At 45.6% G+C, this 16043-nt stretch overlaps 1 protein-coding gene across 9 annotated transcripts in view; it reads left to right on the top strand.

Annotated features, from left to right (window-relative positions):
* Window positions 1-16043, top strand: part of LOC116942805 (copper-transporting ATPase 1-like) — a 52540-nt gene that overhangs the window by 1173 nt on the left and 35324 nt on the right. For 2 of the 9 annotated variants that reach the window (XM_032955097.2, XM_076067536.1), the window contains exons 2-3: window positions 12278-12355; window positions 12813-12975. In XM_032955097.2, coding sequence (XP_032810988.2) covers window positions 12859-12975 — 117 coding nt within the window. In that variant the 5' untranslated portion in view covers window positions 12278-12355; window positions 12813-12858. The other 7 variants (XM_032955094.2, XM_076067534.1, XM_032955096.2 and 4 more) reach the window with 6 other exon arrangements.

Raw genomic sequence — 16043 nt, 5'->3', positions numbered from 1 at the left:
CCCCCCTCATTAATAATCATTAGCGGGTGACGTCACTCCACATGGGCCACACCCCCCCTCATTAATAATCATTAGCGGGTGACGTCACTCCACATGGGCCACCCCCCCCTCATTAATAATCAGCGGGTGACGTCGCTCCACATGGGCCACCCCCCCCTCATTAATAATCATGAGCTGATGACGTCACTCATGTGGCCCCCACTCCCTCAATAATCATGAGCTGATGACGTCACTCATATGGCCCCCACCCCCTCATTAATAATCATGTGCAGATGAATCTCGACTTAAAGCGTTGGTGACTGCAGGAATTCATATTCTTTGGGTCTTTCGGTAAAGTCACGTAGATAGGTTCAAAGAAAATAAAAAACTACGACGTTTCGATCGCAACGCAAGCGATCGTCATCAGGAGGGAAAAAAATCGATCGCTTGTGTTGTGATCGAAATGATTAACTGCAATACACCCGTCCTTGGACGGGCTATAGGCTAGTATATTTATAATAATATTGAGGTTTTTTTTACAGAGCAAGCTTCATTCATGCGGCTGCATCACACGAGGCTGCACAAATACACATGAAGGCGCATCGATGAAGATGTGTCGTTAAACCCGCCACCACCCGACACAGCCAATTAGTAAGGGTTGTCACTTAAACAGAACGTGCTAATTCGTTACTAGTACAGCACACCGTTGTGTTGGAGAGAAAATCCACAACATTTACAATCCGAGCACGACGTTTCGTTAGTAATTGCAACTAGCATCATCAGGTGACAGCCAGATATATTTACGCGATCTAACCCAAAAAAAAACCTATATTATGGATGATATTGGCCGCGAAAGCCCTACGTGTTAAACTGATGAAGATGTTTTCATCCAATTAACGAGGAGTGTTTATACACCTGGGGGATCCCAGAACAAAGGGGAAACACTGTCCCATACAGAAGGGATAGATGGAGATTAGTCCACACTTTGTTGTACCGCGTTCTATTTGTCAGCCAGGGTTTGGCACCTCGACGGCCACCTGCGAGAATGGAGTTGGAACAGATTAAGAGAAGTCCACACTTGCTGTACCACCTCCTGGCGAACCAGGGTGTGGCACTCCCTTGACACCCACCTACAATCGAGTTGGAACAGATGGAGATTAAATTTCGATTTAAAGCTTTCGTGACTGCAGGGATTCATATTCTTGGTTCTTTCGGTAAATTCACGTAGAAGGGAAATAATAACATAATAAAAAATAAAAATATCACGACGTTTCGATTGCAACACAAGCAATCATCATCATCACCTGACGATGATTGCTTGTATTTTTATTATTTTATTATTTCCCTTCTACGTGACTTTACCGAAAGAACCAAGAAGATGGAGATTAGTCGACACTTGATGTGGCGCCATCTTCTGGCGAGCCGGAGTACAGCACCTCGACGCCACCCATGGGAAGGGACTTTCACAAACATTTGCCAACAAACCTTGCAGCTGCCTCCACTGTGCCGGATCACAGGCCCGGAGGTCGTGGCACGCACGAATATTCCTCAACCCACAATGCTCCTCTCAGCTGTGCACAATGAGCGTGTGCTTTGTACAGTATTTTGAAAGAAAATCCCGAGTCTTGCTGAAAGACTGAAACTCCTCTTATCGGTGAACCTATTGCTTGTGACGTGTGCTTTCCGTGGCCCAGAACGATCCGTGACACTTATCCGTGGAGAGGCTCTTCCTCTTAACGGTTTCTGTCATTGGGAACGGAGTCGCCCCAGGCCACCGTGGGCACAACACTCATCCTACCAGACAGTCTCGTCCCTTCACCTGATTAAGGCCGCTTGTGTTGTGGCCGAAACGTCGTGAGAATATTATTGTGTTATTTTATTTTATCAATTTATTATTTTATTCTCATTCTACGTGACTTTACCGAAAGAACCAAAGAAGACTCATCCTATTATCCACAAATTCACGGATAAAATGAATCATTTTGCAAATCAATCCACGGATAGATTAGTGGATACGGCGAACCATTCTTGCGGACAATGGGATGACAACTCTTCCCACCTGCATGTTTCCTAATCGACCAACACCATTCCCCCACTCAACGCCAACGCTGCACTGAGGCCGATGGATTATGTGCTGTGAGAGGCGTAGTGGGAAGCTATGCCTGGTGTTCAGTTTGCATATTCATGCAAATATACTAACACGCTGGCTTTCGTCAGGGTTGCGTTCCTGAAATGTGCGACGACGAATATTGAAACGACGTAAATCAAAGCAATTTATTTATTTATGGACGCGACGGTTCAGGCGACGGATAACGAGAAAGGACGGGTGATGCCGTCAGCGACGTAAGTGTGGGTTGAGGCGACGCATATCAGGTAGTGGTGTTAATAATAAAGTGGCGACGTGTTTGCGAATCAACGTAAAAGGGGGAGACGTAAATCGGGGTATTACTGTATTATTGAAATTTTAAAAAAATCAGTAATCTCCAAAATATTCCATTTGTGTTTAGACAATTAAACGTCCCACCACACCAATCAGCAGCGCGTCATTATGCGTCGTATGTTGTCGGGGAATACCCCATCCAGGTGCTTTCAGTCAACAACTGAAGTCAATTCACTCCACCTCTCGTGACACCATTGTGCACGTGGTGCACCAGATAATAACGTTTTTTTTGCATACGCTGCCAAATAAATTAACTTATCATTCACAATGATTGGCACGGTGTCAATCACCAAAAAAGTGGACCATATTATAAATATGGACCATATCGTTAACCACTGTAGGCCTGCACTCCTTCAATGGAGGACGAATAGCAAAAACACAAACTCTTTATTGAAGCCTTCCTGTAGCCACCAGACCGCGACGTTGGTATTGTCAGTACCAGACACAAGAATAGAATCAACCCAAAGTATAGTTCTTTTGTTTAGTAGTGGCACCATTGTGGTCAATGAAGAGAAGGCAGAGAACGGAGCATTTGATAGTCCATTAAAAAGAGTTTACAATAGTGGCGTTTATGATAGTGATGAAAAGTAAAATTATCCACACCAAAGGGATGATTTTATGCAATGGTAAATGTTCAACATCAGTTAAAATGTGAAGGAGTCCAAGTGCGGCAATAACAAGGTTGTAAGTTGAACACTTTTACGCATTGCCACGCGTGCACCACATGACCTGTTTGCCATTACTCTGACAAATGTATAATGTCCTGTAAATGGTAAAATACAATAAAATAATTAAAGCAAGAAGATACTAAAATGAAAGCTTTATTTTCACCGTCTTAAAGTGAGAGCTTTACAATTTGTGTGTGGCGTGTGGATGCCGTGGTTAGTAAGAGTGCAGTGTGCGTAGTTATTTACAATATAACCTACAACACTACTATATATTACATGGCATTGTTATTACTACTTTAAGACGTAAAATGTTAACGTTTATAATGCTAATTTATACATATGCATGCGGCAGTGGTGTAAATAGCACACTGGACATGAGCATTCTGTGAATGTATCCATGTTGGCAGGCGCGGTTCCTCCACTAGGGGCTTTGGGGCACTGTCCCATCAAGCAGCTGCAGATGAGCATTTTTTTAAACTTTTCTATAAATTGTTTCACTCTGTTTAAAAACGTTAAAATATGATTCTTTCCACGTGAATTGCCTAATGAACATTTTAAGTTGCTCATATTAGATACCGCTGGCACACCAATGTCTGATTTGTGCCTCGGGGAGGTCTCGGCTGTGAAGGCGTCCGAGTGAGAGATTTCCCTTCAACAATTGCGAGTAGCTTCTAGCATTGTAGCCACGCCGTTTGAGACGCATTCAGGGCGGTGAAAAAGTGCGCCCCATGGCTGCAATGACGATGTCACAACGCGAGGTTGCACTGCAAATCGAGCAGCTCACGGCTTACACCCACTCGGCTTTTGGCAGTGTCAAATGAGTTGTGTGGTGTGGACTTGAGAGTCGTGGGGACAGCATTTGAGTGCTTTGTTTTTATGCTTCGTATTGTTTTTAAAAGGCCTACCGTTGGTAGATAAGGCAGTTATATCACTTTCACGGGAAGGTCAATAAGAATTCGGTCACAGTCCCTATGATCACTGTTACGTTGCAATTATGGCTTTATTTTTTGGTGATTTTGAAAACGTTTTTTTGGTTTGGACATGTTTGTTTTGTTGTAGTACGGAGTTAGACTGATGGCCTTAATCTAAGTTTTCTTGTGGTTGTTGTTTGACTTGCATCCCACTGGCATTTTTTGCACACAGCGTTGGTGTACGGTGCTTTTTTCAGGTATATTTTGCTGTTTTTTTCATGGATTTTCTGTTTGCACAGTCACATAGTCACTTTAAGATGTTTTCTTGTTCGTGTTTTTGTTTTTTGTGGTTGCACCCGATTCAAGACCTGAATGGCTCACAGGGCTATACCAAAATAAATAAACTGAAAACAAGACGAGGTTTTTATTACCCACTTCCCAATGTGGTATCGACTGCAAACTTGGTATACTTATGTCACACTGATGACCATACTATATTCTATCATTAAAAATATATTTTTAAAATATTATTTTTATATGTTATGTTTAGGTTTGGGTCTAATTGTCCACGCTCAACTGACGTTGGCTGTAAATCACCACGGTCCCCTTACGTTATGGAAAGCTTCGGGGCCACTTCCTGGAGTCGTGGTGGAGTTCTTCCATTACTAGTACGGTACATTTCATTAAAGCGTGCTTTAAAAAAAAACCGTTTCTTTAAATATTACTTATTCTCAATTAGAACACCGTTTCTTCAGTAGCCCCACCTAGTGGGCACGTCACGGGTCGCCACTGCTGCTGCCACCCGCTGGAGGCGAGTCGGCGGTGCTGCCCACGTGGGTGAGGCGTGTGCGGGCGAGCGAGTGGGGCACGCGTGGGTGGGGAGCGGTGGCGGAGCGGTCAGCGCGTTGCGCTCCGAACCTGCCGACCAGGCTTCGATTCCCGCTCACGGCCACCGGTGACGATTATCTGAACCGGTCCTGGGCCTCCCCTAGGTCGACTCAAATTAGTACCTTGTGCGGTGTGTAAATATCGCCACTGGGGAGACAAAGACGGGCCGGCGTGGTGCTGGCCACCCACCCCCTCGTCTGCCGTGCCGGCCTTCATAGGTGCTGCTTGCTAACAACACTTACCCCAACAGTCTATTAATGGGCCGTCCATAAATGACGTCACGCGATTTTGGACGATTTTTGACCCCCCCCCCCTTTGTCACAAAAAGTCAGACCCCCCCGCCTCAAATATGACGTCACAAAGCTCTGCCCCCCCCCCTCCAAAAATAAAATATGCTTCAAATCGCTTTAAACTATTGTCATTGTAGTGCCTATTTAATGTGGCGCTGCACTCTGATGTTGTAGGAGAAAACATTTATTAAAAAGTCTATTTAATTAAGTAGAACGTGTTGTCTGTATTTATTTAAAGTTGCGCATTTTGATGTGACGTCACATTTCTCAAACCCCCCCGCCCTCGTCACACATCTGACCCCCCCTAGGTGCGTGACGTCATTTATGGACGGCCCTTAAGGCTATACGGGGGGGGGGGGTGGATGACAAAGTAATAACAAGTAATAAGAGCGGTGAGAGCGCTAATGGGCGCTCGCTCTCGCCACATGCTGGCGGACCAGCATGTGGCTAATGGGCGCTCGCTGGCGGAGAGGGCCCCCACGTGATGCAGCCACGGATGGTTGTTGTCGCAGACTCTTCCACGCCGAGCAGACGCCATGGAAGAGGTGGCCATTCCCAGGCCCGGGGATTGACCACAGGGGTAGCAGTTCAGTTCAGTTTATTTTGGTATAGCCCTGTGAGCCATTCGGCTCTTGAATCGGGTGCAACCGCAACAAACAAAAAAACAAAAACACGAACAAGAAAAAACATCTTAAAGTGACTATGTGACTGTGCAAACAGAAAATCCAGGGAAAAAAACCAGCAAAAATATTTCTGAAAAAATCACCGTACACCAACGCTGTGTGCAAAAAATCCCAGTGGGATGCAAGTCAAACAACAACAACAACCACAAGACAACTTAGATTAAGGCCATCAGTCTAACTCCGTACTACAACAAAACAAACATGTCCAAACCAAAAAACGTTTTCCAAATCACCAAAAATAAAGCCATAATTGCAACGTAACAGTGATCAGTCCGGGCAAATGCCCGGTGGGACCGGTCCATTCCGAGGGCCGGTGGACCAATCTGTGTAAGGAAAATTGCAAACGTGATCAGAGTAATCTTTAAAAAAATATATATTTGATTACCTCTACTGTGTACACTGCATTGCTTATTTACGTTCTCGATTTGAATGAGGTCCCTTATTCGGCAGTCCCAAAGATTCTTCCTCGCCTTGCCCATGTTTTTTTTGGGACCCAAATGGGCCAATGAATCTCACGGCAACAACACGCGAATACGTTGCTTCGCAACATCGAGCTACGGGGTCCTTCCTTGTAAAAAAGGTGTCGATTTGGTGTTCGCGTACCGTGTCAACACGTACGCTTTAGCCGTATTTTTGTACGGGGAAATCGAGTTTTCAGGTTTACACGGCGTACAGTCGTTTCAATTCGGGTAAAACAACACATTGTTTATTTGTGCTCTATAGTGATGAGACTTTGTAGGATGAACTTTGGGATTTATAAGGGCACGGGGTGACCAATAAGGTCTGAGTTGGTCTGGAATAAGGTAGGGCACTGATAAGGGGTTGGCAGTTATGTGCTCGAATATCTTAACGCCTGTTTTATTACCAGAAAGGCTAAAACATTATTACGAGTAATCTTAATTTGAAGCTTCCGTGACTGTAGGAATCCATACTCTTTGGTTCTTTCGGTAAAGTCACGTGGGTAGAAATAAAATAAAATAAATCACGACGTTTCGATCGCAACACAAGTGGTTGCCTGATGACGACCGCTTGTGTTGCGATCGAAACGTCGTGACTAGTTTTGTTTTTATTACTAACCACGTGACTTTACCGAAGGAACCAAAGGGTATTCTTACGAGTACTATATAGTTTACGTGTTCAACGCAGCCCGAAATTGAGTCGGTGTGTTTACAAAGGCCTGGGTCGATTTTGTTTTGTCCCAGTCCGCCACCGGACGTACCCACACTTTACCCCACAGCGCACGTGACCTGCGGAGCGAGATGCTGCAGTGAACCCGTTCACTTCTCGTGTTGGGCGGATAGAGGAGGCGTGGGTGGGTGTGGCGGTGGGTGGGTGGGGTGGTGTGACGGTGGGTGGGGGTGGGTGGCGGTGGTGTGGTGGGGGTGGGTAGGGGTGGTGTGCAGGTGGTGTGGAGGTGGTGGGGGTGGGTGTGGCGGTGGGTGGGGGTGGTGTGACGGTGGGTGGGTGGCGGTGGTGTGGTGGGGGTGTGGTGGGGGTGGGTAGGGGTGGATGGGGGTGGTGAGGCGGTGGGTGGGGGTGGTGTGGCGGTGGGTGGGGGTGGGTGGGGGTGGTAGGGGTGGTGTGGGGGTGGGTGGGGGTGTGGGGGTGGTGGGGGTGGTAGGGGTGGTGTGCGGGTGGGTAGGGGTGGGTGAGGGTGGTGTGGGTGGGGGTGTGGTGGGGGTGGTGTGGGGGTGTGGTGGGGGTGGGTGAGGCATTCAATCAACGAGCCCCATTCTTTCAACTGCTACCGCCGCCGGGAGATGCGATCGAACCGAAGTCCTCCGGATTGCAAGTCCAATTCACTGTGGCAGACACTCATCCCCCTTGGTTTCTCTCACTTCAAGAGCAAGCGATGTACCGTTTAAGACTCGACACGTATTCTGTACTTTCGGTGAACCGGTAACCGGTTTGTTTCCTTTTTCTCAGACGACCATAACCGATTCCATCAGCACCCCCCCCGAGTTAAACAGTACCACTTAGCTGGGTGGCTTGTGTTGTGTGGCCGGGTGCTTGGTAGAGTGGTCAGAGGGCGCCGCTGTGGCAGGATGGCAACTACCTCCTCGCCCGGTGCGATGCAAGTCGTGGGTTCGATCCCGATCCCGACCCCGACGCCCGCTGTTTTATTTGGAGTTTGCATTTCGTTCTCCCCGTGATCGCGTAGATCTTTCTCCGTTTTTTTTGTCCCTTCCACATTTGCAAAAAAAAAACATGCTCTTAGAGTATTTGGCTGCTATGCATTTCCACATGACCAGCCACTTAATTTGGGCTATCATTTGTGGCCAGGGCGCGCTTCTGGTAAAGTTAAAAAAGAGTTCGTCTACGTGACTGCCTTTGTTTATGTATCATTCCGCGCGTGCGGTTCACGTGTTTTGTGCAAGGTGTGCGAGTGAGTCCCTGAGTACTGAGAATTCCCGCGAGTCTGGCCAGATGCCACGTTGCGTAAGCGGCTTAGGATCGGATTAACGTGGCTCACAGAGCCTCATTACGCACCTTCATTAGAGAGACGCACTTGAGCAGGTGAGTTGTAATAGTTGTGGAAGAAGGATTCAGGTTGGAATTGTCATCGTCTTTAATTCAAGGTCTGAGCGCTGGCTCGGAGCTGATGATGCTGGATGTAATCCGGCGAAATGTGCGTAACCATTCTTTAATTTTGCTGGCAAACTAAATCGACTGGCACACATTGGTCCAGGTGACAACGCTTTATTTATTTGGCCGAATCGTGCGGTGCAGGGCACCGAGCTATGAGCCCTAAGGCATTAATAACCAACACGATCTCACCAAAAAACATGAATTGTTCATCATAGTAGCGGCCCTGAAATCCAACATGCCAAACCAGAACATATTCATATACGGCAATCTCTTTTTTGCAAGGTTGTTGAGCAGCGCTTGGCAACCTGCGGCTTTCTGGCATCCCGCTTGCGTGCAGGCGGTTTTTTTTAAACCCTTAAATCTGGAACGTAATTAAACGCAAAGATAATGTGCAATTTATCAAATATTACAGTGAATGTTTGGGTCCGTATGGAATGTCTTGGTGACAACGAAGCGTACAGTCACCCTTTATTGTTCAAGAATAACGAAGGGTGGGAAATAAAACTAGACGCAGGTTATTGCATCGCCTGTTTTGCTTATCTAATTTCAGAATTTGCCATCTGTGTGTGCAAGTAGCTCTGCGTGTGATGCGGCTCTCGAACTATTTTGGTCAAAGACTAGAAGAATGCCTCTTCTTCTTTGAAAAGTTGTCGACGCCCCTGGTTTTGAGTAAACGCAGCCATGCAATTTTTTTGTACAATTATCAGGATTTTTTTCCTGATGGTTTATCGTCGTAAATAACATTTGAAAACGTGAGCAATACAAATGTACGGGACTTGCACTTTGTCGATTAACTGTTGGATGAAGGGCCTTCTCGCTCCCTGTCGATCATTATGGCTGTTTAACCATACTTCACCAAGCTGGTCAATATCGCTCATTACTGCGACACCACTCCCACGTTTGGGACTTGTTAATTATGACCTAGTTTAGAAAATTGTGTTTTACCACGTGATAATGTAGTCTACAATGTCGACTTTAGGTCGGGTTGGTGAAAATGTGGTGCTGGCTGTGGCCGAATAACTCCATGCAGGCTGCGGTTGAAGAGGTATTTATTGTTTTTTGTGTGCAGAGTAATTGGGCAAATGTCACTTAACCGAAAAACAGCAGCCGTAATAATAGCACGAGGTTCCACATGCAGAGTGAAAAGGTGAAAGCTAAAATGAGCGTGCGGATTGAATCACCTTCCCACCCCCCCAAAGATGTTTTACGTTAATTCAACGAGACATTGATGTTGTCGGTCGTAGCTGGTGTAGGTAATTAGTGAACGGGACGCCTGGCGTGTGAAGGCTGTGACTGAAGGAGGAAGAGAAGGAGGATGAGAAGGAGGATGAGGCCATTGTGTGAGTTCCCGGCTCTCGCGTTTCGCGGGTGACGTGACCGGGCTGCTTCAAGTTCGCGGATTTCGTCCGAGGAGGAACAATGACTTAGATTGCTGCTCAATAATCAAAGCTTCACTCGTCGGGCAGGGTTATATAGAGAGGCGTCCTCGAGGGTGCGGTGAATCGGGGCGTGGGGCTGGGTGGGAGGGGTGGGGCTGGGTGGGAAGGGGCTGGTCACCCCGTGGTGCCCTTATAAAACTCAACGTTTAACCTACTCACGCCGGCTTGTGCCCGTCCTCACAGTCGGGCATATTTGCGGAATACACCACGTGGTGGTGCCGCCGTTGACCCTGGCCATTGACCGAGCAACCCAACGTCCCTACCAGCTCCCTCCGCAGGAATGTGTTTAACCTGGCGAGCAGCAGGTTCTCCCTTGGCAAACTTTTCTGCACATGAAGAGCAATGGCAGGGCAGCAAAACAAACGTACACATCATGAGAGCGTCATTATTATAGTGCTGTGAATGAGGTGTTAGCTGATTATATGGAATTTGGATTACATACTCTTTGGTTCTATTCGGTAAAGTCACGTAGGTAAAAAATAAAACAACAAAAGATCACGATGTTTCGGCCACAACACAAGTGGCCTTCATCAGGTGAAGGGACCGGATTGTCCAGAGGACAGCGTTGGAGTGAAAACAGCCAAGCCCAGGTCGCGTCCTTTAAGCTGTGGGAGGAAACAAAAGCACCTTGACAAAGGAATTAGCATAAAAATGAGCACGATGCACGTAGGAGGTACATGAAGGACCGGCACGGAGGGGGGAGTTTACATAATGTTGGTGTGAAGGGAAATAAGCAGCTGCGAAATTTTGGGATACCACTACTTGAAAAAATATACTGTACCATTGAAAATTAGTTTGATTTAGAACATTTTTCCAATTGCTTAATTTGAAACCATCCTCTCGGTTGAAATTGTGTCTGTGTTTGTAAATCTGAATTGCCTCGTGGACAAATCTCTGATAAAAAAAACCCGTGGGTTTGCAGAGAACCTTGATACCAACCTTGATACCAAGGTTCTCTGCGACCTTGATACCAACGCTGTCCTCTGGACAGTCCGGTCCCTTCACCTGATGAAGGCCACTTGTGTTGTGGCCAAAACGTCGTGATTTTTTGTTTTATTTTTTACCTACGTGACTTTACCGAATAGAACCAAAGAGTATGGATCCTTGCAGTGACGAAACCTTTAAATCTAGAACCAAGATTACGTAGTTTTATACAATAGAGATTTGCATTATGATTTTTTTTTTCTATCTTCGTGGCTTTAACGAAAGACCCAGAGAATTGCGATTAATTTATTACTATTACAATTGTGATTTATGTCATGCGTTATTGTCTGTCGGTTACCATGTGTTGCAATTTCATCGGAGAATGGCATGCAGACAGATCGCACTGCTGCATGTATTTTTAAACACTTTGGCTGCTGTAGTCGTACGTTTGGTTTGACTTTGAATTTAGAGCGATTTCTTAATTCCTTGAGCCTGCTACCTCGTTGGGACATGACCACAGCTCATGGCTTTGTGACCATAGGCCCCTGCGTACATCCTTTCTATAAAGAGTCTGTTCTGTAACGCTGCGTGTTGTTTTCATAACGTGAATAGGATATAACGCGATTGAGTGAACAGAACGACGCCGTGCGAGTCGGACTAAGCGGTCGTACGGCTGCCTCGGCGAAGCATCGTACAAGGCACTGGGATGCTGCTGGATGCTTCTAGACGCTACCCACGCACCCTCAGTCTTTGTTCAGCCTGCGTACGCATCTCACGTGCTATCGTGGACTGTGCTTTACCCTATGTTATACATTATTAATAACGGATTTTTCCATAACGCGGTGTTCTTCAGGAACGTAACAACTACCGCGTTTATAGGAGACTGCGGGTGCAGGACAACTGCTGCCATTACACGTGGTGTGCTCTGTGCAACACTGCCGATGACAGCGCCTGATCATTTTTGTTCACCACGATCGTAGAATTCGTGCTGGTGACTCAAGCTGGCTACTGTCGTGTTTATGAATGAACTCCACCAAGTTGTATGCTTGGTTCTTTCGGTAAAGTCACGTAGAAGGGAAATAATAAAAATATAAAACAATACAATTCTCACTATTATTTTATTGTTTCCCTTCTACGTGACTTTACCAAAAGAACCAAGAATATGAATCCCTGCAGTCGCGAAAGCTTTAAATAAAAATTTACCAAGTTGTGTTATTAATTTTGTATCTTACTGAAAAGTACAATAAAGTAATGCGGAAGGTAAATTAAGCGGGATTATAACATTCATAAAGTGTGGTAAATGATGTTAATCGGCATCATGGACCAAGAGGGCATTCATTGGCTTAAATAAAGAGCAGCAGTTGGCAACTATGGCAGAATCCTGCGTGTAATCCAGGCCCCACCAGCATGAGTTTGCAGTTTTGCATACGGGACACTGCTCTTGAAAATCTGTTTTTTCCTGGCAGCTTTGTGGATCCATGCACCGAGGCCGGCGCGGAGCCCTGACGGTGGGAGGAGGAGGAGCAGCAGCAGTAGGGGTCGGGGTGCGTGGAGCGGGAGGGTCGTGCGCTGCCCACACAACACCCACGGGGAGAGTTCACGTTGGTCCATCGGAGGTGGTGCATCATCATCGCCGCCACCGGCACGGCTAGCTGACGGAGGCGTGTGTGTTTTCCCGAGGTTGTGGTTTACTCCAGGTTGATTTTTTGACAGCGCTAAAAGTTGGTAAATGATTATTAATTTTTATTGGGCGTTAGTTAAATCGTTGCCTCGCTTCTCCACTCGCGTAGCCATCGTTCAGTAATGTCCATTTGTCGGTGCTGGATCCTACAAATGTGTTTGCTTTTCGCTGACTCTCTCTCCAACTGTACACATTGTGAGTCGATCGATAGAAACGATGTTTGTTTTAACTCTACGTGCGGCGTACCGACTGCTGCGACTGTGAGTGTTTGAGAACTCGCCGATATCATCTGGAGTTTTTTGTCACGTGTATGTTTACAGCGATCGCCGACGATCCTCCGGGAGCTGTCCTTGCACATCGCACGAGATGGCTGGAGGAGAAGCCTGGTGTGTGACCCTGTCTGTGGATGGCATGACCTGCGATGCCTGTGTCAAGAGCATTGAGGAACAACTTTCCCAACTGCCAGGAGTTTACGATATTAAGGTAAGCCAGCTATAGCGGTGGCCTCTGTGTGTAGAGAAGCAACATAGATGTTATTTTGATTTAAAGCTTTCGTGACTGCAGGGATGCATATTCTTGGTTCTTTCGGTAAAGTCACATAGAAGGGAAACAATAAAATAATAAAAATATAAAACAATACATTTCTCACGACGTTTCGACTGCAGCACAAGCAATCATCATCAGGTGTGAAAACCACTTTTTTCAAATTTTCTTGTTGTGGTTTTCACACCTGATAATGATTGCTTGTGTTGCAGTCGAAACGTCGTGATAATTTTATTATTTTATATTTTTATTATTTTATTGTTTCCCTTCTACGTGACTTTATCGAAAGAACCAAGAATATAGATATTATTTTTACATTTAAACAAATATATATTTACGGTCTTTTTTTCTGCATTTATTCCCATTGTGCTTTTGGCACCTTGTCATGAGATGAAAATTCCATTTGTAAATCACGCACCATGCGTGAGAGCGGCTACAGGAGAGAGATTTGACAAGACTCTGGAACAATCCTTCCAGTGGCATTTTTATCCTTTGCACAAGAGGGGGTCGCCAGTTTTCCACGCACTTCATTAAAAATGGATACGTTTACATTTTAAGTCCAGGAATCGAGTTAAAACGCACGTTGATTCCATGCACGGATCCCTCCCGCGTGGCCCCGTGGGCCCGGCATGTGCTCGCTCCATACGTGGCCCCGTTGTGCGTGAGTGAGGGCAACCCGCCTGACACACCGCCCCCACCCCTCCCGGCCTTGCTGAGAAACTCCTCAGGTCGTTTTTATTTTGCCGACTGTTTCCATCGCCGCGGTGGCCAGGAGATGTTAACCACCTCACCTGGTATACAGGGAGTCGTGGATTCGATCCCGACCCTGACGCCTGCTGTATATATGCAATTTGCATGTCTCTCTCCCTGTGGTCGCGTGGATTTTTCTCCGGGTCGTCCGGTTTTTCCCTCCACATTTTAGAAACATGGCGTTTAGAGTACTTGGCTGCTATGAATTTCCACGTGATTAGCCGCTTCGTTGAGCTGTCATATGTCATAGCCAGGTCGCTTCTGAAAAAGAGCTATATAGCTCAGTGGGCCTTACCTGGTAAAATAAAAATAGTTTATTGTTTAATATCAATCCATCTAGCTCCTCGACAGTGTTGTGGATGGTTGCGAGGGTGGGAGGGTTGCCAGGTGTGGCAATGCCTCAGTCCTAATTCCGGTGTCTTTGATGCTGATTCTGTGGAGCACACAGCGACGAGTAATCACCCAGAAAAATGAATCAATAATCAATTATTTATCCGGGAATCCCTCTGAGGCTCAACACCTTTCTAGGAGGATTCTGCCTTTGTGATATTTGATAGGTGTTGTAGCGTTTCACCAACGCATTGGGAATTCGTGCCGGGTATTGTCTCATGGATGAGAAGAAAAAAGTAAATTTTATTTGAGGCATTTTTTTGCGTTGAAAAAAATCAGTATATATAAGAAATGTGCAGCCTAGCGCTTACATCGGTAGAGTTGGCCAAGTGTGCGCGGTGATGCGTCGAGTGGCAGGGAATCTGCTTATCCGTGAAGATTCCCATTGACATGTCACCAGACTGACCTAGCCCGCCACTAACTGCGTAGGGTCGTAATTAATAGCCAGGTGTAAACCTAACTTGCTATTGGCCCTTGTTTTCGTTTAGTTTTTTTAGTTCATTTATTTTGGTATAGCCCTGTGAGCCATTCGGCTCTTGAATCGGGTGCAACCACAACAAACAAAAAAACGAACAAGAAAACATCTTAAAGTGACTATGTGACTGTGCAAACAGAAAATCCATGAAAAAACAGTAAAATATTCCTGAAAAAAGCACCGTACACCAACGCTGTGTGCAAAAAATCCCAGTGGGATGCAAGTCAAACAACAACAACAACAACCACAATAAAACTTAGATTACGGCCATCAGTCTAACTCCGTACTACAACAAAACAAACATGTCCAAACCAAACAACGTTTTCGAAATCACCAAAAAATAAAACCATAATTGCAACGTAACAGTGATTATAGGGACTGTGACCGAATTTTTACAATAAACTACATAAATAACATGTAACACCAAAATCCTAGAGCCATAGCTGGCTGCATGAGTTACTCCACAACAACAGAAGCATCAGTCGGAGTATCAATTTTTTCAATGCACCTTTAAGATCAGCACGCTAAATCAAAATACAGATAATACTTTGCAGCATCATCCGGAGCGAAACATTTTATTTTATTTTACACCAATGAATAGCAGTGGCAGCTAGGGGTGTACAACTCCTCTAGAGCAGTTTTGAGAGAAGATCTCATTGGTAGCAATTCAAGTTGCAGTTTATTGTCAATAGCATTCCAGACCCTGGGGGCATCAATAGCAAAGGCCCTTCCTCCAGTTTTTGTACGGCAATAGGGAATGTGAAGCTGGTAAATGAGCGAAGACCTGAGGTCAAATTTGTTCTTAGAAACAGAGAGGAGATCCAGCAGGTAGTCTGCGGATTTTTTTGTAAGTACATCGTGAATAAATAAGATCTGGTGCACAAGCCGTCGAACATTAAGAGATGTTAAGTTTGACCCAATGTAGAGATCACAGTGGTGAGTCCTATATGGGCAGTTCAATGTAAATCTTAAGGCCGAGTGATAGATGGAATCAAGCTTCTTCAGTACAGTACTTGGGGCTGATTTATACACGATGTCACAGTAGTCAAGTAGAGGCAGTATGGTAGCTTTTATCAATTCCAAACGGAACATTGGGGAGAAGCAGTGCTTGTGTCGATACAGAAAACCAATTTTTATTTTTGTCTTTTTACCACTATAATCAATGTGAGCTTCAAAATTCAGTTTTGAATCCAGGATGACCCCAAGATACTTATAGATCTTGACTTCCTCTATTTGATAATTATTTAAGGAATGTAATTGGCCAAGAGCTCTCACCAACAACAGCTGGCAAAGCACTGACGGGTGAGCTTTGAATCGCGCCCTGTAATGAGTAATGTGCATTGTACCTTTTTATTGTGTGTAGGACTTCACTGAAACGTTTCACTGCCCATTG

The sequence above is a fragment of the Petromyzon marinus genome, chromosome 16 (assembly GCF_048934315.1).
Source record: "Petromyzon marinus isolate PM22_M1 ecotype Great Lakes invasive population chromosome 16, UKy_Petmar_22M1.pri1.0, whole genome shotgun sequence".
Taxonomy (NCBI): domain Eukaryota; kingdom Metazoa; phylum Chordata; class Hyperoartia; order Petromyzontiformes; family Petromyzontidae; genus Petromyzon; species Petromyzon marinus.
This window is presented reverse-complemented; position numbering and strand designations above follow the sequence as displayed.